Below are 21,980 nucleotides of genomic sequence, written 5' to 3'. Positions count from 1 at the left end.
TCTTGATATACTTACTGGAAAAGAAAATGTCAACTTGGAAGCCATACAGCTTCCTCTCTGAGGTGCATTCAAAGCTTCTACCTCTGCCTCCTACTTGACATTTCTGGCTCCATCTCCAGTCACACCCAGCTCATGCCCTCTGTGCTTTGTCACATCCTGGTGAAGGTTTTTTGTTTGTTTGTTTCAAAAATATGAGCTTGGGTATGAATGTCTTTGAGGTAGGGACAATTGCTCCAGTGTTCTGCAGGTTTGCCTCTCGCTGATACCCCACACCTGCTCTTATCACTAATTTAGGTTACGTGTCAAAATCCTAAGGGTGCCGGGTCAACAATCCCTTTGCTGAATCAAGTTTCCAGTTTCAAAGTAAACAAGCTAATGATACTGCTGACCACAGAGAACAGTGTTTGATACCAGGCCAATCCTCAGCAAGTTTCTGGTGAATAAATAAATGGATGGATGGAGGGAGGCAGGGAGGGGGTGGCAGGGAGAGAGAGAAAATACAACAGGAATCAAGAAAGCAAGCTTAGAAATAATTTAGCTACAGAGCAGCCCACCGTCTATAGACGCTGCATTTCAGCTTGTCTATCAAAGTACAATTTAGAGTTTTCTTTTACTTTTTTACACTTGGCGGGATTTCCCAAACCGACGAAAGGTACAATCACACGGGGATGCCTGCTCCACTGGAACCCAGAACACTCAGTGCAGAGGCCACTGGCTTCGTGCCATCTGCTCTCCCACCTACATTTTCACCCCCCACGTGGCAAGGAAGAGCAAACACTCACACCATGAGAAAGATGCCCCCGGTGTTTGAGACGCAGCCTCGTCTGGTCGGGGTGGCATGCCGGTCATAGCCAAATGTGCCACACATCAAGCCCAGGTAATAAAAGACGACTATGAGGGTCAGCAAACAGCAGACAATCAGGCCACCCAGCCACCTGGTGAAGCAAGCACGGTGTTATTATACATAAAAGAGGTGGCACTGTTATAACACAAAAGCTGTCAGACTAGGGCTGGAGCAGGTGAGAAATACTTGGCAATCAAATATCAGATTCCCCTGTTAATTCCTCGGAGAGTAACACTGTAGTGACAGGATCCCTTCTCACCCCTAGTCCTCCAACCCAACCAGCAGGAAATTTTAATTTTTATCTTGGTTTTGAAGAACTCTGTCTCGCTCACTGGTCGGGAGACGATTGCTTCCTTCCGTTGTTTCATTTCTGTGGGGCTCCTAAAGCAGGGTTTACTCAGGTTCTCCAAAGCTACTGATAACCGTACCCCTTCAGATCTGTAAGTCCTGTCAAGGTCCCCGATGCTGTGAGCACTTGTTATAATGATGACAAGATGTGGACAGATCATGATTAGATAACAGATAAAGAAATATCAGGCTCTTTTCCCTGGTCTTTCTCTAAAATGCTTTGTAGTTGCAAGAATTATTAGGGAAAGGGGGCATCGTGTTCTTTGCTGAACCAGAAACTCTGCATGGGGAGTGCGCTGAATACTTTAGAATTTACAAGCATCCTAAATCAAGTGCCTGTAGAATACAAATCTCAGTTTTGTAATGGTCCTGTGAGACATTTTAGGATAATGGATCCTCAATTAGGTCTTAGTGGCATTCCCGGAATGAACAACAACCTTTTCCAGGAGCTGAGGAGCATTCAAGGCTAGAAATGCTTCCCAATCTTTAAAACACTAAAAAATAAAGAATTTAGTTCTGCGACAAAAACTGCCACTGAAGCTTTTAATTAAATTAAGAGCAATTTTGATAATTATAATAGCCACCTGCACCCATTCTGTGGCATTTCATTCCAGACACTGGAACCATGAGCCATGGAACCTCAGAAATCTTTTGCAGTTAATACATGCTTCATCTGCTTGGTTAGATTTCCTTTAAAAATAAGCTTCTAGTTCTCAGGGCAGGGGGAGCCGGTGGTATAGACAGATAATTGTATCAATCTTTCCATTTGTGAAACTCTAACCTCTAATGATATTGTAAATTCATTGAGAAAGGGTCTGTCTTATGTTTGTCCTGACACCTGCTGGGATGGCCTAGCCGCAGTAAGAAAATGTCTTCATGATTACAGGGTAGTAATTAAGAGCATAGTCAGATGGGAGTTGAAAACCCATCTCTGCTACATTGCTGCTGACCTTGTGAAGGTTATTCCTCTCCTCTGAGCTTCAACTTGTCTGTGAAACAAGGTTACAAATAGGACACAACACGGCAGATTTTTTTTGTTTGTTTTTTTGAGTATTATGAGATATCCCACGAAACACACTTTGGAGGGCACAATGCAACTGTTTCTGAAATGCTAGCAATTATTGTTAGCATTTTATTATTTATCTTGGGGTCTTACATAACAAATACCAGAATAGGAAGAAAAGTCTCTGGAATCTCCATGAGTTTGGGCTGTAAGAATGATTCTGAAAGTGATGGGTGGTGGGGCTGAGCCTTTCAGAGAGGAGAGCACATCTTATCTCATGTGGTCCTTGAAATTCCTCAAGTCTGTGAGTCCATGGCTCCCTAGCACTCCCGCCTGAGATGTCCACTGTCGTCTCCAGGGCCAAACCCCACTGCTAACATTTTCTTTCTTTTTTTTTTTTTTTTTGCTAACATTTTCTAATGCAGCAATCAACAGCTGAGGACCACAGCTGCTTCCCTGAGCTCTTGAGCAATTTACTCGTTTCAAGGAAAATCTTTCTGTGAGAACAAACCTCTACATGTTTATTTTTTAAGCCAATGAAAAGAAGAATATTATTCAAATGCTCTCCTTAATTACTTTCAGGCTTTAAAATAATTTTACATGTGTTATAGTTATGACTAAGATTCTAGAAGCCATTAATGATGTCAAAATGGCAAGTTACTGACTACTAGGCTCAAGAACTTTCTTGAGCCATTTTTAAAAAATACATAATATATGAGTTTGCATACCATCCTTGTGCAGGTCCATGCTAATCTTTCTTGTCTAGTTCCAACTTTAGTATATGCACTGCCAAAGCGAGCACTCCAACTTTTTAAATAAACATAAACTAAGGTTAACACCTATCGGGCTATGGGCTCTTTGTACGATCTTCTCTCATAAGATGATGATCCTAGTTATCATATCAGATTTCTATTCTGTTCCAGAGCAAGGTTAGCTCTCTAGTTTGCCAGCTCCAGGGGGGCACTCACCTGTACGAATCATACTCTTCCAACGTGGGCAAATTGCGGTGAATGTAAGTTTCAGTGTCATTAATATAACCTATGAAATCTGACAGCTTATCCTGAATAGGAATCTGTTCGCTCATATTTTCAATATCTGAGCCAAGGGAATTCAAGGTCCTTTTGACATCTGAAAACAAATATATCCAGGTTATGCATTTTCAAAACTACGGGGAAACAGAAACTTTGTTTTTGGAACAAAAATGAAGAGCTTCAACCACTTTTTGAGTTTTCCCCATGTTATGTATGTGTTTCAAACGTGGAAAGGTTCTACAACAAGCATGAATGTAGCCAAGACCATCAAAGAGCAATTACTTAACAAAACGGCAAGCTATGAGCGCTGACTTTTAATGACATGGTGCTGAAGTCAAGCCAGAGTTTTCCTCTGCTACTTATTTCACTAAAGAAATAGAATGAACCTTGGTGACTAAAACATATGGCATGCCTACCACAGACCAGGCACTTTTATAAATGTTAACTCATTTATCCCACTGGGGTAGATATTCTTATTCCTATTTTATGAAGTGAGCCAGAAGGCTATTGAGGTTAAACTACTTGCCTATAGGTCTTTTTTTTTTTTCCAGAAAGTGCTAGAAATAGGATTGAACCCCGGGTTTGTCTAACTCCAAAGCTTCGGTTAAATGATTTTGGAAAAAATAAATTTAATAAGGGATAGCATTCAGGAACACTATAATTCACCAGGAACCATTTTTTGAACAAGCGAGCCCCGGGCGACATTTTTGTTCAAATTGTATGTGACACCTACAAATTAAGATTTTTTAAAGTACACCTGTGTCTCTCATATGTAGATAGCAATGTATTCCCAGTGGTCAAAGAGTTTCTTAGTAACATCCATCCTAACCTTTCAGAGAGAAGATAAATTCTAAGTTTCTGGGAAGTGTGTCCACTGTGACAAGTCCTGGGATCAAGGTTACCTAGGACATGGGCATCACCTAACTCAGTGCTCACACAGGTATGAAGTTGCCACTATCCACAGTGATTCTTGACACAGATGTCCTAAGAACGTGCTAATCAGTTAAGTGTTCACTGATCCTGAAAAGGGAGATAAATCTCTTTGCAGCAGCAGAGACAAGGTGAACTGTTCTCACAATGTGATCCCAGGGCTCCTGGTGAATTTCGGATGGCAGATGGTTGCATGAATCAAATGGAATTACATAAGATGGTGGGGATCTTTTTCAAAGTGTGTTGTTCACACAGAGCTCCTAGGAGAAGACTACCCACAGTGTCTCAATTCTCTTCCACCTGTGTCCAAAAGCCTGAGGATCCTCAACAAGGTGACTTGGTGGATCTCTTCTTTACCTCTAGGATTTTTGGGAGTTTGAGAGATGTGGTTTGCAGACTCTCCCTCACCTATGAACATTCCCTAGAATCAGAAATAGGTTTTTTCTGCTTCTCAGGCTGTCCTGCCCTCCCATATGACACAACTCCCTGGCCCTGCCAGCTTGGGTGACCATCATGGCCGGCGTCCTCTCTCCCCAAATACTTCCCTCGGGGTCTAGTTTAGATGTTGCTTCCTCCAGGAAGCATTCCACTAGCCTTTCCCACCTTGGATCCCTTGCACATACCTTGTCATGTCTCTAGAGTGTGGGAAAATGCATCTGTTTACATGCCCAGCTGAAGGGCCGGCAGGGATCATGCTTTATTCATCTCCCACCCCCTAAGCCCAGCAGAGCCTGGCACACAGTAGGCACTCAAGATATGTGTGCAGGGTAGGGCCGAGTGATCAAAACATGGGAGCAAAGGGTTTTTATTTTTTTGGAAAGACATGAAAATAAGCAATGGATATTCAGGCTAATGGAGTTGATACCCGCCCAGACCTGGGAAAACTCTGGCTTGTGTTTAGGCAATGACACTGTGTGCAATGGACCTCGCTCACGCATACTGCACACCTTGCTTTGCCAGACTTACAGGGGAGGGCTGCATGTATTGGCAGAAGAGGTCCAGAAAGGGGGAACAAAAAAAAAGTAAACACAGAAATTAGTAAGCAGGTGGCTATCAGACACACAGCATGTGTTAGCCTTCAGAGGCTAGCATAGGAAACTGAGAACTTCATCTTTAATATCCTAATATTTTAAAGTAGAATCTTAGGTGAAACAAAAAGGAACCCACAAAACATCTAAAGCACTATGTGAAATGCTTTTCACCCGAAGCCTTAATGGATTGAGAGAACACTATTACGGGAAAAAAAATCAAATATTTCTAACACAACATTTTAAAACTGCTTGGTCAACAGATAAAAGGAAGCACAGGGAAGATGATTTAAAAGGAGAAAAATCTCATATAGCTTCAGAGATTTCTTCTTTAAGCAAATAACCCACGTCTATTGTCACTGCTACACAAAAAACTGTTTACACCTCACTCTTCCTCTGCACATTTACCCCAAATATCATAACCCAAATACAGTGTGATTCAATCATTTAAGACTAGTAGAATTCTCCCAAATATCAGTCTTGCTTCTCCAAAATCATAAGCAACCTTAAGAGCCTAAGATACCATGACAGCAGCATCGGAAGGCAGATAAATATTTTCCTAAAAAGACAAATCCTTATACATAGTATCCCTGGGAAAACTTTTTTCACTTTTTTTTAAAGAAAATATAATAACCTACAGTTTTCCCCCAGTGAAACCAATCAAAGTGTGACCTCCCTAGTTCATCTATGGCTGTCCTTAGCTTTGACAGTTCATGACAACGACGAGGACTCATCACTACAGTGTGGCCCTTGATCTTGCAGCCTCCACCTAGCAGGATGATATTAATCAGAGTTCAAGAGGATTATTATTTCTTAAAATCTAAATCACTGTGTGAAGATGGCACATTTAGAAAGCTCTGATGCTCATTTAATTTTCCAGATTAGTGAGAGATTATTTTTAAGAGGGGGAAAAAGTATAGTTCTTAACAATATGATTTTTTTGGTATTAATTATCTAATTCTTAACACAGAGAGAAACAAAATGAGTTCAAACTCTGATTCTCACCTGATACGATGTCTGTGGTTTGATTTTGCACCATCTCAGGAATATCATTAAAGGATTTATAGCCCTAGAAAATAGTTCAAAGTAAATTGATATACATAGTGAGTAGAAAGGCAATTAACAAGTACTCAGTTTTCAGCAAAGTGTGGAATAGAGAAGCAAAGTAATAATGTTAACAGTCATATTAAGCCTGAAATCATAACCATACGGCCATCAAAAGATCACTAAAAAATTCCCCTTTAGAGGGGGCTTTCTCTTTAAATTGTATCTATCAAAGATCCTGCTAAAAGTCTTCTGCTTTTAAACTTTTAACTCATGTCATCTATACTAGCATTTCTCAATGGGGGGGAGGGGATTTTGTCCTCCAAGAGACATTCGGCAATGTCTGGAGATGTTCTGGTCATCACGACAGTGGCCCTGGGTGATCAGGGACCTGGGTGTTAGTAAATAGCCCAAAAACATGGGACAACCTCCACCACAGGAAATTATCAACAATGTCAACAGTGCTGATGTTGAGAAGCTCTGATCTGTACAATGATCCTCATGCAGGTAGAAAGTGAGTTTCCAAAACAAGAGTCAGTTTGTTAACGAAACAAGAGTCATGGCAGTTAACTAAGTCTAGTCTCACAGAACACACAGCTTATAGAGGATACACATTTAAGTGAGACTAAAGTGAAAACAAAAACAGCCAAGCCAAGCTATGTCATTTTGGGGCTAAATCTGGGATAAGAAGATGTCATTATTTCCAAGTAATTCAACTGAACAGACAGCGTTTCCTCTGGAAGTGGTTTATTTTGTGTTTCTTAGCTGTCTGCTGGTGTATTTAGCCATCTGCTGGGGAACACTGTATCAATTACAGCTTGTTATGGACTGAATGTCTGCATAGCCCTGCCTCCTGTCCCTGGCATCACACACTGAAATCCTAATCCTGAACATGAGTGATGGTATGAGGAGGTGGGGCCTTCTGGAGGTGATTAGGTCAGGAGAGTGAAGCCTCTTGAAGGGTCTCTTGCTAGAACTCGATCGTGCTGACCCCCTAATCTTGGACTTCCAGCTGCCAGAACTGAGAAATAAATTTCTCTTGTTGAGAAGCTACCCAGCCTGTGATAGGCTTTTAGAGCACTCCGATCTAGGTTATAGACGTTATAAGATTTATGGTGCCAGCAAGTGTACAGTTTGGCATGGTAACGTCAATGCCAGGAAAAGAACATCCACCACTTCTGTTTCCTCAGAGGTAACTAAGCTACCAGCACACAGGTGCTTGTTGGATTAGTGTGCACCTGACCCCTCTGCATTTATCTGCATTTGGACTTGTGGTGGTCACTCACTGTAAGAGGTTTTATGGCCGAAGGGGCCTTACAGATCTCCTGGGTCAAGTCCCTCATTTAACAAATGAGGGGACACTGGAATGGAAAGACCAAGAGTTTCTCATGACTTGTTGGAGGTGATGTTTAATTTTGTCAGTAAGTAGGTGTTTAATAGATAACTGATGATCTTTTTATACCCATGCTCAAAGTCAGAGTCAAGTGCCCTGCAGGCCCAGGGCACTCTCATCAAATCATAATCTACAAAGGAATATTTATTGTGCACTCAACATATAGGCTAAAGAAACAGCAATAACTGGTAGGCTATCAGGGAAATAATGATGTGCTAGACCAACATAGCTCTTGTTCTTTTTAGGGTTTACACTCCAGTGGGACGATAGAGACATTAAAGCAATAATTGCAGTCATGAGGACATTAACAAAGAATATGTGTGGTGCTGGAAGAATGTATTTAAAAGGATGTGACTTGGTCAAGATGCCCAGGAAAGGCTTCATTGAGAAAGCGATACTGGGGGCACAAGGGTGGTTCAGTTGGCGAAGAGTCTGACTCTTGATTTTGGCTCAGATCATGATCTTGGAATGGTATGATGGAGCCCTATGTTAGCTTCTGAGCTCACAGGGGAGTCTTTTTTTAAAATATTTTATTTATTTATTCATGAGAGAGAGAGAGAGAGAGAGAGGCAGAGACATAGGCAGAGGGAGAAGCAGGCTCCATGCTGGGAGCTCAATGTGGGACTTGATCCTGGGACTCCAGGATCACGCCCTGGGCTGAAGGCAGGCACTAAACCACTGAGCTACCCAGGCATTCCCACAGGGGAGTCTACTTGAGATTCTCTCTCCCCCTCTCCCTCTGCCCCCCCCACTTACGTACACACACACACACACACTCTCTCTCTCTCTCTGTCTCTCAAATCAATCAACCAATCAATCTAGAAAGTCATATTGAATACTTTAAGAAGCTAGTACTTGGTAGCCTAAGTAGCTAGGTGAAGGAGAGAATGACAGGCATAGCCCTCAGCATGTGTGAATGAGCAGAAGGGGGAGGAGACAAAGCAACAGGACTGACTCATGCAGAGTGGGAGGGCACCTTGCGTCAGAGTCAGTATGGGGTTCAGCACTACACCCACCAGATTCTGAGTCCCAGAAAGCCAAGATCATGTTTTGCTTTTTATCTCCAGCATGGTGCTTTGCACACAACGGATGCTTGATACAAATTTCTTGAAGTGGAATGAGCAAAATTACCTGGAGGATGATTGTTAACAACACCCTTCTTGGCAAAATTTTGCCACCCTTTTCAAAATTTCACACTTTTTTGCAGTTACTTCTTTTCTTATGTACTAGTCTACCCTTTAAAATGCCGTAAAACAAACTACTGTAATTTTTTTTTCTAAAAAACATACCTTTTGGACCAGGCTGGACAAATCTGTTTGAAGAACATTATTAATATTATCAATTTGCTTATCCAAAGATGGGAGCTGAAAATTCATAAAACAAAGTATAAGGCAAGGTGGTTACTAGCAACATTATTTGTCATAAAAAAGGGAATCATCTTATATCCAAGTCCCAAAGTCCCAAATGTTATATGGTATGATTTAAATTTCTTTTGAACAACAGACTGTTATTTGGGGAAAAAGATATTTAGCTTAGAGCATACTCTAAGCTAAAGTAAGTATACACATATTCTATAGGCATTACATTTTAGATGTTTGGAGCATTCCTGTTGCAGTTGGCAAAAATTGGGGAAAGAAACTTAACACAGATCAAATGTGTGTGACCTATAATTTCAGATACTGAATACTGTTGAGTAAAATTGTAAACAACCTTTAAAAAAATATGTTTAAAAATAATACAGCCAAGTGGGTGAGTGGTCTGGAATACATTTTTCGTTTACAGCATTGTATATGGATTTACAGTGTTCTCTTGCCAAGACAGGGACAAATGTCATGGACCTTCTGACATGATGTGCCAAGAAGGACACAATATCACTCTTGTGATATTCCTGGCAAATATGCATAACTCAAATCTAATCATGAGGGAACACAGATAAACTTAAATTGAAAGTCCTTCTATAAAATAAATGGTCAATGTCAAAAAGGAGAATAAGAGGCAGTGGACTGTCCCAGATTGAAGGAATCAAACAGACATGACAGCGAAAGACTGTGTGCGACCCTGGAGTGGTCCTTAGACTGGAGAAAGAAAAAACAGCTATAAAGTCAGTTTTTTAGGAAAATCAGCAAAATTTGAATATAAACCATGGATGGTACTATTGGGTCAGTGTTACATGTCCTAATTTTGAGAACTGTAGAAAGGTTGTGTATGGTTAGGAAATGTACTGAAATATTTAGGGGTAAAAGGACATAGTTTGCAACCTACTGCCAAGTGATTGAGAAAAACACAAAATACATAGTATTTTATACATAGAAATGATAATGTGAGTAGATGGTAGCTACACAGGTTGATAAACAGATACAATATGATAAAGCAAATGCAGCAAAAGGCTGGCAATTGGTGACTCTGGGTAAAGAGTGTAAACAGGGTTCCTTGTACCATTCTTGCAAATTTTCTGTGTGCTTGAAAGGACACCAGAATAAAAAGTTACACCCAAAAGACCTGGTCTCCAAAAATTTTTTAATTTAATTTTTTGATCTGAAACTATTTAAATGCAAGTGAAGATCCCAGCCTCTGAAAAGCCATGCACTGATGACCACAGTGATGGTGGTAGATTCATACACAAAGAGGCTGAAGGAGAAGGATCTGCATAATATTGACCCATGAGATAGGAAGTGAGAAGAGTACGGCCATACTAAAATATTGTTTTATAAAAGATGTGGCACATATACACCACTATCTTGATACATTAAATATCATAAATAGACATGATTATTTTATCTATATCTTAGCTTAAGTTCTCTTTGTTGAGTTGTTTTTTTATATATTCAAGTTGCTCTAAATTCTTTTTTCCCCATAATTTTCTCTTTGGAATATGGGGAACTACCTTATATTTAGGCATACATAGTTAATACACTACACATGTCATTTGAAAATATATTTTAATTTTTAGAGGTCTACAAAAATGCATTCTGCTCCCTTTTTTCTTTTTAAGGCTGAATTCATTCTGGTCAGTTCCACCAAATCAACTGCAGAGAACACTTAAGGAGAGGTTTCCCATTATTCCTTCTCTCCTGCTGCAGCCATGCCAATGTGGCAATTATAGAACCAGGGAGGCCAGCGGAGACCCAAGCCACCATACATCTGACAGGTGTCCCAATGACACTGCACTGTAGCACCTCCTCACCTGACCCAGGTTGGTATTGTCATCCAGTTGGCCTAGAGACATTCTGATGTTGTTGCAAGTTGTAGCCACTGGAGGGACAGAGCACATGGGATCATTGAGTGATTGCTCCAGATTCCTTTTAACATCACTGAGGCTGGTGTTCAGTTGTGCAGTTGACATCTTCAGCTCCTTTAAGGTGTTGTTCACGTTCAACAGGGCTTCTCTGGTCTCTTTGATTGCTGTAGAGACACACCTTGCTTCAGAATAGAGGCACCCACTTGGCTGGCAATGGTGAAATTCCTTCTAATCTACAAAGTACCCTTAAAGAACTTGAGCTGGGCTTAGACATTGGAAGGCAACCAGAGGATCCCTCTAGGAGAATACAGGACATTGTTGGCCTCCTTGCCCTGCTACCTTAGCCAGCTCAGCTTTCCTGCCTGAGGCCTTTCAGACAAGAAGAAGGAGCAAGAACTAACCCAGCAATGCAAGGGGGACACCTAGGTGCAGCATTAACTGGCCAGCACAAGAACGGCAATGGCAGGACAAAGCATCACTACCCTAGAATTGTCCAGCTTTGAAGAGGCCAGCCCAGACAAGCTAGCACCTTCAAACCCAAATAGTTTTAACCCCACGTAAAAACTGATCACACCCAGATATAGCTTAACTATGGAGCTTCAGAGAGCTGGAATTAAACAGAGCATGGTTTTGGATTCACGCAAGTCTAGGTGTAGATCCCAGCCTTGCTACTCGCTGGTCACTGGAAACAGATTCCTGAAAGATTTTTAGCAATTTTCTCATCTGAAAATGGTGAAACCACCACCACATGCATCATGGAATGTGGGCATTAGAATGATCGGATTGAGATTCCTCAATGGCAGTGAATCCATCTGTTTTATTTGGGAAGCCTCACAGCCCAGGATACATTCTTATGCTAGGAAATCCTTGATAATTGTTTGGTATCCTCCTCACTTTTCTGAGGTGTAGAGCTGTGTATTCATGACCAAGGAGGTAACGAATTACAACTCTTTTCCACAGTGACTTAAAGCCACAGCAGTAAAAGATGTGAAATTTAAATCAGAGGGCAGTGGTTTTCTTCTAAGCCAGCAAGTCTTCCAGGCTCACAGAACAGATGGCAGAGCATCAAGCCACACTTGGGTGTTGCAAGGAAAAGTGTGAATGCCCTTAAAAGTCAGTTTCCCCAACTTTCCCTGGCAACCTCATAAAAACTGAGTGCTAAAGCAGCACGTACATGCACACGCATGTGCACACACGCATGCACACATGCACACATATGCAATTTAATGCCTCGTGTTGTGGGATCTCGCCTGAGGTCTTATCCCAATTCTGTGATCACCTTGTTATAGCATCTTTAGCAAACTCTTACACCTCGGGGGGATCTCCTCTGTAAATTGGGAAGCTGGTTGGGTCATCTCTTGGTTACTATGAGAGCTGATGATTCTAGGCCAAGTCCTGGCAGGTCTGCTCTTAAGAGGTGCATTGCCTGTGTCACCCAAGATGGCACCGCAGCCTAACTTTGATGGTTTACCATGAGACCTGAGGACGCTTCCAGGATTGGATGGTATGACCACTGGCCCCAAATTCTGTCACCTTATCTAGATATGAAATCTTAGCATCTGCTTCAGTCTTTCCTCTTGAATTGTGGCCCAGTCATGTCTTAACAGTATTGGAGATATAATATTTAAGACTCTGTCAGAGAATCACTCTGGGTGTCAGTTTTTCATCTCTTGCATCTACCTCCCAGAATTATCAGCAAAGCATGGCTCATTTTAGAGGCTCAGTGAATGTCTACTAGAAACAAAGAACAAGGTTGCAGCTAAAAACACACAACAGAATGCAAGGGAGTGTACCAAAGTACGCCTCCCATCACACAACACATGCTTCACATTTTAATGTAGTCTACCTCTCATAGTCCTTTCCATTTTAAGATAAGGTATTTTAAGGCAAGAGACAAGCAACAACAGCCTAGAATGATGGGTGAAATTGATGGCCCAGAATACACGTGTCCATTTAAGCACAGTCTACAGACATCCCGGGTTATGGTAAATATTTTGTCATGTGCCAAGAAAGACTCGGAGGTAATACACATATATTTTTTTCCAAAGGCTTCAAAGTATTTGATGTCTATAAAATATCTACTGGGTTACAACTCTGGGAGTCATTCCAGACTTAGCAAGATCACATATATTATGTATCTGAAGTCAGTGGAAAGATGTTTCAGATTCTCAATTTTAGTTGATTAACATTTTACCAGCTCATAGCACATTTCCTTTGTGGGTCCTGATCTGCAGCTCAAATAAGATTTACACGAATCATTTTGCATGTTTCTGCTCTCTCCAAAGCCACTAAACATGTAAAGCCTCAAAGGATTTTTAGCAAAAATTTTGTCAAAGCATCAATTCTCAGCCTTTTGGCTAAGACCCAGTATAGGATCTGTTCTTAACAATTTAATATCTGATATGTCCTCTATCTGAGGACAACACATTAAATAGTTTTTTGGAGTGGGGAGATGGAATGAGAATTTCCTCCATCGGCTCCACACATTGACCTGGTATCCAGTACCTCCAGGAAGGGTGCACCCTTTCAAGGACAAAAAAAAAAAAAAATTGTCAAAGCAGTTTATTAATCATATTATAAGAAGTTCTGGCAACACCAGGGGCTGAACTTTAACTTGTTCAGGCTATTTAAAAAAAAATAAAACTTTAACATTAATGTAGGAAGCCCTGAAGCAACAACTAAAATCTGTTTTAGTTGTCTCTAATCCAAAAAAAGGTATAATTCAAACATTAAAAATTGGGCAAATCATGGGTTAAAAGTAAAGGTACACAGCAACCACACTGCATCATTCATGTATTTTCGCACAGAATTTAGCATCACATGATTTTGGAGCTGGAGATCTTGAAAGACAAATTTTCCAAATGCCTGGAATCATCCTGTGGCTGTACGAGCTCCTGAACTCTAGATTTCTAACTCCTCCTCCAAAGTTACTCTGTGCTGTCTTGCCATGGACAGTACAGAAGCACCCTACATATTAATACTCAAATGGTGTTCGTACCCAAATACCATCTAGTGTGGACCAGGCTGCACAGGCTTCATAGTCAGAACTGCATCTGAATCCCAACTCCACCATTTCTTGGCTACCTGGTCTTGGTTACTTGATCTCTGAGCCTTACTGCCTTGAGTTGGTAAAATGGAGGTGACTGTACTGATCACACAGAACTCTTGTGAGTACTAACAGGATTTAGGAAAAGCACCTGACATGTGGCAGGCCCTCGACACTCAAAAGTTTTCTAAATATTACTTTATGGCTAATGATTTCTATAAATACTTGCTATGGCCTTTGTTGGTTGACATCTCAGAAACCATGTCCCCTGACTCCTGTGCTTCAGCAGACCTGTGTTTGGATGACACATGTCCCACTTCTCATTTAAGGAGTGGGCCCTGGATATCCTCAGCCAGCCCATCTCCCCTGGGTCACACTGGTGACCACAGATGGCTGTGGAATCCCAGGTGGCCCAACTGGAGAGAAATCTGGTTGAGGAGGAAGAGCAATGTGGCTGGTGTTAGCCCTCTTGCAATTACAAGGGGAGTTTGTGTTAGAATGATACAGGCATTGTAGGGAACAGCTTGGTGGAAAGAATCTCACCACTAGATCAAGCCTTACCTGAAGCCAGTGTTAGTTACAAGAGCAAATAATCCCCTTAGTTGAAAGCCAGATAGAGACAGATTTTCCATATGTGTTGGGGAAATGACACATGATTACTCAAAAGATGCTCCTAAGAGAAGAGCCATAACTGGAGACATTTGATTGTAAAGGTCACAGAGCCAGCCCAACTCATCATTAATCCCTTGGTGAAGTGCAAATATGTGAAACTATAATGAGGGGACATGGAGGATAATCAGCAAGAGTGATGGCGAAGACGTGAGAAGTGCAGGTTCAGTATCTTACAGGAGTGATGACTCTCCCAGTGGGCCCCCCACCTCCTTTCACAGTCTGTTCCTGTTGGTTGGTTAAATAATACCTCCTGCTAGCCACAGGACTCAGCAAGGCAGTGAGGGGCTCCTTGACGGTGTTGTCGAACTCCTGAAGCAGCTAAATTTGGAACCGCCATACTCCACTTTCTTGTCGTGTGTGCTATATTTCCTGCTGTTTAAGACACTTAAAGGATCTTTGGCATTGATATCACAACAATGGCACCTCCAAAAGATCTCTAAGTATCAGAATTATCTGCAAAATTCCCAAAGCAAATGAAAACAGCTATAATCTGATTTGAATAGATAGATAAATCCACGAAGCGCATGAAGGGCAACTAAAAAAAACCCAAAATCAAATGACTACAGACATAAAGTAAAAGATCAGGAAGCTTGTAAAGTCAAAGGAGTTGCCTAGCAACTGAAGCAGGATGATGAATGAAAGAATATAATCCATTTCTACTCCATAATCAGCGAAGTAACAGTATCCTACACTTAGAAAATTAAGGTAAGGTCTGCCAGCCTTTATTCGTTCAAGAAATGACAATCTGCTTCAAGCCAGACACTGTACTGGGTGTCTCCAGACACAAGCCAGGGGAATTAAGACATGAACAAAATCAACAGGTCTCGTCCTTAAGGAGCTCATTGCCTAACAAAGAGGGGCAATGCTGTAAATACTACAAATGAGCCATATTTTAGAGTCATAAAGTAAGGAACAGAAATCAGGGGGCTGTCGTGCTCTATTATGGGCAAAGGAGGAGATGAGACATGAGGAGAAGCTTGTAGACAACAGAGCACTTCTCTGTGGTCTGGTAGGTAGGTGAGATGCTGTCAGAAAGAGCCTGTGGCATTTCAGGCCAAGGAAGCACACCCAATACAAGGGTCTGAGAGAGAATTATGCCTGCAGAGATCTGCAGGAGAATAAACACTGAGATTCATGGCTTGGAAGGAAAGGTTTAGGGGTTGGAGGGTTGAGATGGGAAGTGGACTAGAGGGATAGGCAGGGACCAGGTATGGAAGGAAGGAAGGAAGGAAGGGAAGAAAGGAGAAAGGAAGGAATGAGGAAAGAAGGAGCTACATGTAAAAATCTAAGAGGAAGGCAGGAGGCATGGGTATTTGTAGTCACATCCCTTCTGTGGGCCTCAGTTTCCTTGCATTGGAAAGACACGGTTGGTGATGAGGAGAGCAGGGGCCAGGGAGGTATCTAAGGCATCCATGGCAGAGGACGCATCTTCCAGGTGTAGTAGTTCCACTGCTGGGTCAAGGTGAAGAGCAAGGGATGACTAATCAGTTGGTTAAAATTAATTTTACCGACTCCTGGCCTGTTCTGTGTACCATCTATTTTCGTACATCCATCTGAGTCTTTTAACTCTACGGAGGGGACGAGGGTGGCAGGGAGGAATGCCAAAAGGAACAGGCTTAACTTTCCAGCTTCTACACAAGTCCTTCCTTTGTGGACTGTTTTGTCGGGAATCCTGGCTCACGACAGTAAAATTCACAGTGGCAGGATGACAAATGCGATACGTAGATGAAATTATTCTATCAGATGCTGAACACAGATATCGCCTCAACATTTGGAAGAGCCTAGGAGTCTTATTTTCATTGCAACTGAATATGTTGTTTCTTAAAATCAGCACATCTGCTCCCTTAAATCATCAACAGTGGGTCGGAAGATACCTCTCTATATTCCTCTTTTCTAAAAGTTGTTCTTTCCAATGCGGGGGGCGGGGCAGGAAAGAGTAACCAATAGACATACCCAGAGACCAATAGACATACCCAGAAACTCTAGGTTACTCATCTTCTATAGCAAGAGTCGACAACCTTTTTCTGCAAAGGGCTGATGGGAAATATTGTAGGCTTTGTGGGCCACAGGGTCCCTGCTGCAACTGTCCGTAACTCTGTGGTCAGTCACCGTGTGGAAGGAGCCGCAGATGCCAGCTAGCCGGACAAGCACGGCTGCCTTCTGATAATTGTCTTTACAGAAACAGGTGGCAAGCTCCTATCACATCCTGCTGTGATTACTTCAAAGGACTTTTAGACAATTAGTACAACCTCTTTGGCACAAGCTTTTTTTGTTGTTTTTTGTTTTGTTTTGTTTTGTTTTGTTTTTAAAAAAAGAAAACAGCAAACCAAAACAAAACACTGCGAGGCTGTGTGTCTCTAACTGGTCTGTTGACATGCCCACATCTGGGGAACAGAAGAATGGGGAGCGTGATCCTGGGAAGCCAGAGACTTCCAGGGCAAACACTCTTGTGCCCATTTCTAGCACAGGACTTACCTTCAGCCATGGCCTTGATGTCATCAAGCACGGGGATCACTTTGGGTCTCAGCTGGTCATGAATTCCGCCTCCTAGCAATGACTTAATATCTAAATTCAAAGAAGCAGAAGGGGTTGTGAGGGTAGGCTCCACAAATTTCCCCTTTTCACCTGCATTTTCCTCCTGCTGCAGGATTTCCTCCCTTGGAAAGCCATCTGTGGTCTCTCCTGCCCCCTTGTCATCCTTGACCTCAAATAGGTATTGATTTCTGGGGACATGTCTTCCTGCTATTCAAAGTCCCCCCACCAGTAGTCCTGGGTACAAAGGCAGTCAGCACGGACTGGGTATTTAACGCTACAGGCGCCTCCACCAACCCACCCCACCCCCCACTTTCCGAAAGTTTTTTGTCATCTCTGACAAATTTTTTTTTTGTCATCTCTGCCTTTACGGAAGAACGAACATTAGTACCAGTTTTCACTAACATAAAGGATTCTTGCTTTCATGAGGAAAGGAGAAAAGTGAAAACATCTCTCCTTGTTGATTTTGCAGAGACAGCGAGACTGGCACCTCCAAGCACCTTCCCCGGGAATCACACCCAGCATGTCAGGGTCGAGCACCAGAGCTCTGTGCTGTCTGAGCATCTCCACCTACTGTGTGCATTCGTTAGCAAGATGTGTCCGATGGTAACCAGAAAGCCTAAGAAGGGTGATTTGGGGGTTATGGGAAGGCTCCAAAAATCTTCCATATAAATTAATGGTAATTGTTTCTTTTCTTTATGCCATTTTGTGTTACGAAAGTATTCACAGGAACGCTCAGCTTTCGGATGGCAGGAAATCTGTACTAGGAACACGATGTTTATAATGTGGAGTCATACCTGCTTGTGTCTCCAATCTCCTTGCAAGACCAGAGTTTCCCAACTATGGCACTATCAGTGTTTTGAGCTGGAATATTATTTCTTGTAGGGGCTGTCCTGTGTGTTGCAAGGTGTTTATAAGCATCCCTGGTCCCCCGACCAACAGATGCCAGTAGCACTGTCCCCAGCCTCACCCGCTGGGACAACAATGTCTCCAGATGTCACCCAAGGTTGTCCTGAAGGCAAAACCACCCCTGGCTGAGAAGCCCTGAGCAAGAGGCTGTGGACATGCAGGGACCAGAACTAGCCAGCCCTCTATCTCTGAAGCCCGCTGGTTTCTCTGGGGAGCCCATTTCTGTCTGTCACCATGGACCTGACAGAGACTCATGTCCTCTGTCACACGGAGAAGGAAAAACAAGCACTGGTGACCACAGAAAAATCAAAAGTATTTTTACAATAAAGGCTTGCTTTTACTCATTGGGTAGCAAGCAGCAAACCTTCTCTAATCTCTGTGACTCTGGGGAATTGTTCTGTTTTGCCTCAAATCTGAGGCAGAAGTTGGCATACTTCCTCACATGGCACATGTTTTATGGGACATGGCCTCAGTGATTTCTAGCCAAAACCAACCAACCAAAAATCAAATGAATTTGAGGCAACTTTAAGTTTACTCACTATCCAGGTCTGAGAATGCCTTTTCTTTAGTGCTTGCGTACTGGCTCAGCACATAGTTGATTTGCTAAAAAACAACAACAACAAAAAAAAACATTGCATGAAACTCTTCTAAAGTCCAAAGCCACAATAAAGAGACATTTAACAAAAGCTATTCTGAGTCAGAACATTTTAAAAAGAAAGCAGCTTCTTAGAGATATCTCTATTTTCTGATACCCAGACTTCTTAATAATACTCCAAAACTTATCATCTTAGGAAATATGATGTATAATTTGTCCTGATTCTGAGCATTGGCTCTGTAAAGAGTTGGGGCAGGGCCAGCTTGGCTGGGGACAAATGGGCCCCTCTCCTGATGGGGCCTCTCGTCTTCTAAGCAGCCAGCCAGGGTATTTTCACACCATGGTCTTGGCAGCAGGAGAACAGGAGTGGACACAGTGAGCTCTCTGGAAGCCTGAGGTCAGGGTTAGCACAAGGGCACATCTACTGCCTTTTTTTTTTTTTTTTTTTTTTTTTTGGTCAAAGCATGTCACAGGCACAGACCAGATTCAAGGGGTTGGAAACACATCCACCTCTTCACAGGAGAGACAAAAAGAATTTGAGGCCATTAGTAATCTATTGCAGTAGGAACCACCATTTTATTCAGTGGCTACTACTGAGCTGGCCCCCAAAGGGGCTGCTTAATCTCCTGTCTTCTGTGGCCCAGTGGACCTGCTTCCCCATCCCCTCCACAGCACTGGGTGCTACCATTTGTTAAATAACCACTGCCAATCTCCTCAGCGAAAATATACATCAGGATTCAAATTTTCATTTTTCCAACTACTAGAGTAAGATTAAATATCTCATTATGTTTGTGGCCAGTCATATTTCCTCTGTAAAGTGACTAGTCACTTTTTGCCCATTTTAAAAATACATTTGTTAGAATTCTTCATATATTTTGAACTAGACAAGTTTCCCCAGAAGTCATAATAATTTACTACCCTTCCAAGATTATGAAAGCAATCCCAAAGTTCACCAGCCATTACTACTATATACTTAATGTTGCCAACTTTTTAGGAAAAGGGTTTTACTTTGGAGTCTTCAGAATGGTGGGTAAAAATCATGAATTTTTATTCACAGATTGGGAAAAGGAAACATTTCCCTCTTACAAAGCTATGAATAAAATTAGCTTCTCTAACCTCAAATATCAAATATCAAAAAAAAAAAGCTTGCATTTTTTGCTCTTTCAGTTCCAACCCCATTTTTAAAAACTGCTACAGTATTTAATATGTTAGTATTGTTTAGAATATAATAAATTTACAAGAGCACATCTCTGTGTGAAAAGACCCATGGAATCTGGTGGGGTCTGATTGTAAATTCAACAGGAAGGCATCCTCCTCCACATACTGGTACCCATCAGCTCAGCATCAAGTATTTGGGCTGGTTTCTGCTCAGACACTTTTAAAAACAATATTCTGTACAAGCAAGACACCAACATACTTCTGGGATACAGAAAAAAATATGCCCTCCAGCCACCCTGTCCCCCTTCTCTCAAAACAACTTCTCTGTGTGTGTTTGTACATAAACGTGTGTGTGTGTGCACGTGTGTCTCCATGTGTGTGCGTATCCCCTTCCCAAGGAATTCTACACATCTATGCAGATATTAGCAAATGGGTGTTTATAAAGCAGAAAACTCTTCTGTAACTTCATGCAAATGATGGGTAATTAACCATCTTGCCAAAGAGAAAGAACGATGGCACCCAAAGATTTTTCTTTTTTTAAAAAAAAAATCACGAGAACCATAAAATAGTCAAGCAGTTTTATAAATATTATAATTTTATGTTATACCTTAAAATAAAGTAAAATAAAATAATAAAATAACAACACCAGTTCTAAAATAACTCTTCTGTATGCTTTTGAAAATCACTCATTGGGCCGTTATTTCTCATCTACAGAATTAAAAGGTAGTATCCGTCTACACTGATTTCTTGAGTTCCTAGAAGTCCAAATGAGATTCCAAATACATACAGGGACTCAGAAAGGCCCCAAACACAAAGTGCCACGGGAGACACAGTTGTGGTTTTTACCTCTGGAGTTCCGATCAGGAGGGTTCTTAAGTCTTTTAAGTTGCTCTCTGCTAGTTTCCGAGTCTTCTCGATCCGGGTCCTCAGGTGGTGGTTTGCCACAAAACCATAGATGATACCCACACTGCAGGAAATGGAAAAGAGAAGGGAGGGCATTTACTATGTGATCTGTGGTCTTCTGGCCAGGCACAGAGAGAGCAGCTCTGCAGGTGCGAGGTGAGCAGGGCTCCCAAGCGGGGGGCCCCCACCCAACCCACTGCCACCGCTTTCCTGCCGAGATCCCATAATCCAACATGTGGGTCACAAAATGAGACTCAGTCCTCTCACAGGAAACACACAACCACTTAAGATATGTTATTCTGGGGATCCCTAGGTGGCTCAGCGGTTTGGTGCCTGCCTTCGACCCAGGGCATGATCCTGGAGTCCCAGGATGGAGTCCCATATCGGGCTCCCTGCGTGGAGCCTGCTTCTCTCTCTCTCTCTCTCTCTCTCTCTTTCTCTCTCTCTCTCTCTCACACACACACAAATAAATAAAATCTTTAAAAAAAAGTATGTTGTTCTGCTGAATATTAATCTTATAAATGGAACAATGATCCCACTAAATTGTGGAGGGAACAGAAGGAGCAAAGCTTATGAGGCTGCGTGTGCAACATAGTGTCGTTCCTGCGCACATGCGAATGCAGGTACACACCCTCCTGCTGGGGCACACACAAACCTACCCCACCTGCATACCTCTGCTCCCTCCTAAGATGACTATCAGGCAAAATACCAAAATGGTAAGAATGGTTTGGGCTTCCCAACATTTTTTGCTCTAATTGTCTTTATTACTTTATCACCCAGGTGGAAAAGAAACATGAGTTACCACTTTAGTATTAAACTGTCACATGGGAAGCTGCAGTAGCATACATACTGTATCATTCTATTTTATATAATGTACGAAATCAAGAAGCCAATGGTGCTAAAAGTCAGTGTCTGTATTTGGAGAGGGGCGGCTATTGACATCATCGCCGTGCTCACGTCATGCAAGTTGATGCCTACGTACTTATGATGTGGACACTCTTCTCTAAGTAAAACAACACTATGAAAGGTATCTTGCATGGAAAGTTACTCTACAGGAATATTAAAAAGTGTTCAAGTTTTCAAGCCATCTAAAATGTCTGCATTTAATCAAGGCTTCTTAATTCTAACTAGTTACTAACAATCCCGACTTAAATTAATTTGACAGGTTAGTTTGTTTTTGCGTCAAAGCCTTTCAACATTAAAACGTTACATTGAAAATTGCTAATTACCAAGGCCCTTCTGGATTTAGCCACTAGATGGCAGCAAGGAATTACCTAACCTGACACAACAGGCTTTAACCTACAGA

The 21,980-nt window shown here is 41.9% G+C and overlaps 1 protein-coding gene and 2 non-coding genes across 13 annotated transcripts in view; 1 reads left to right on the top strand and 2 right to left on the bottom strand.

Moving 5' to 3' along the window:
- PROM1 (prominin 1) overlaps positions 1–21,980 on the bottom strand; it is a 131,662-nt gene that overhangs the window by 25,190 nt on the left and 84,492 nt on the right. For all 11 annotated transcript variants that reach the window (XM_077877024.1, XM_077877022.1, XM_077877039.1 and 8 more), the window contains 8 exons: positions 20,618–20,738; positions 18,558–18,621; positions 17,053–17,142; positions 10,806–11,023; positions 8,911–8,985; positions 6,190–6,253; positions 3,164–3,323; positions 783–935 (listed from right to left, as the gene is read on the bottom strand). In XM_077877024.1, the coding sequence (XP_077733150.1) occupies positions 783–935; positions 3,164–3,323; positions 6,190–6,253; positions 8,911–8,985; positions 10,806–11,023; positions 17,053–17,142; positions 18,558–18,621; positions 20,618–20,738 (945 nt within the window). The remainder of the gene's footprint in view (positions 1–782; positions 936–3,163; positions 3,324–6,189; positions 6,254–8,910; positions 8,986–10,805; positions 11,024–17,052; positions 17,143–18,557; positions 18,622–20,617; positions 20,739–21,980) is intronic.
- LOC144303810 (U6 spliceosomal RNA) lies at positions 2,895–2,997 on the bottom strand. The gene has a single exon (XR_013370782.1). It is a non-coding gene; the product is annotated as a U6 spliceosomal RNA (small nuclear RNA).
- On the top strand, positions 13,197–13,386 carry LOC144303951 (U2 spliceosomal RNA). The gene has a single exon (XR_013370946.1). It is a non-coding gene; the product is annotated as a U2 spliceosomal RNA (small nuclear RNA).

Source organism: Canis aureus, chromosome 2, assembly GCF_053574225.1.
Source record: "Canis aureus isolate CA01 chromosome 2, VMU_Caureus_v.1.0, whole genome shotgun sequence".
NCBI lineage: Eukaryota > Metazoa > Chordata > Mammalia > Carnivora > Canidae > Canis > Canis aureus.
This window is presented reverse-complemented; position numbering and strand designations above follow the sequence as displayed.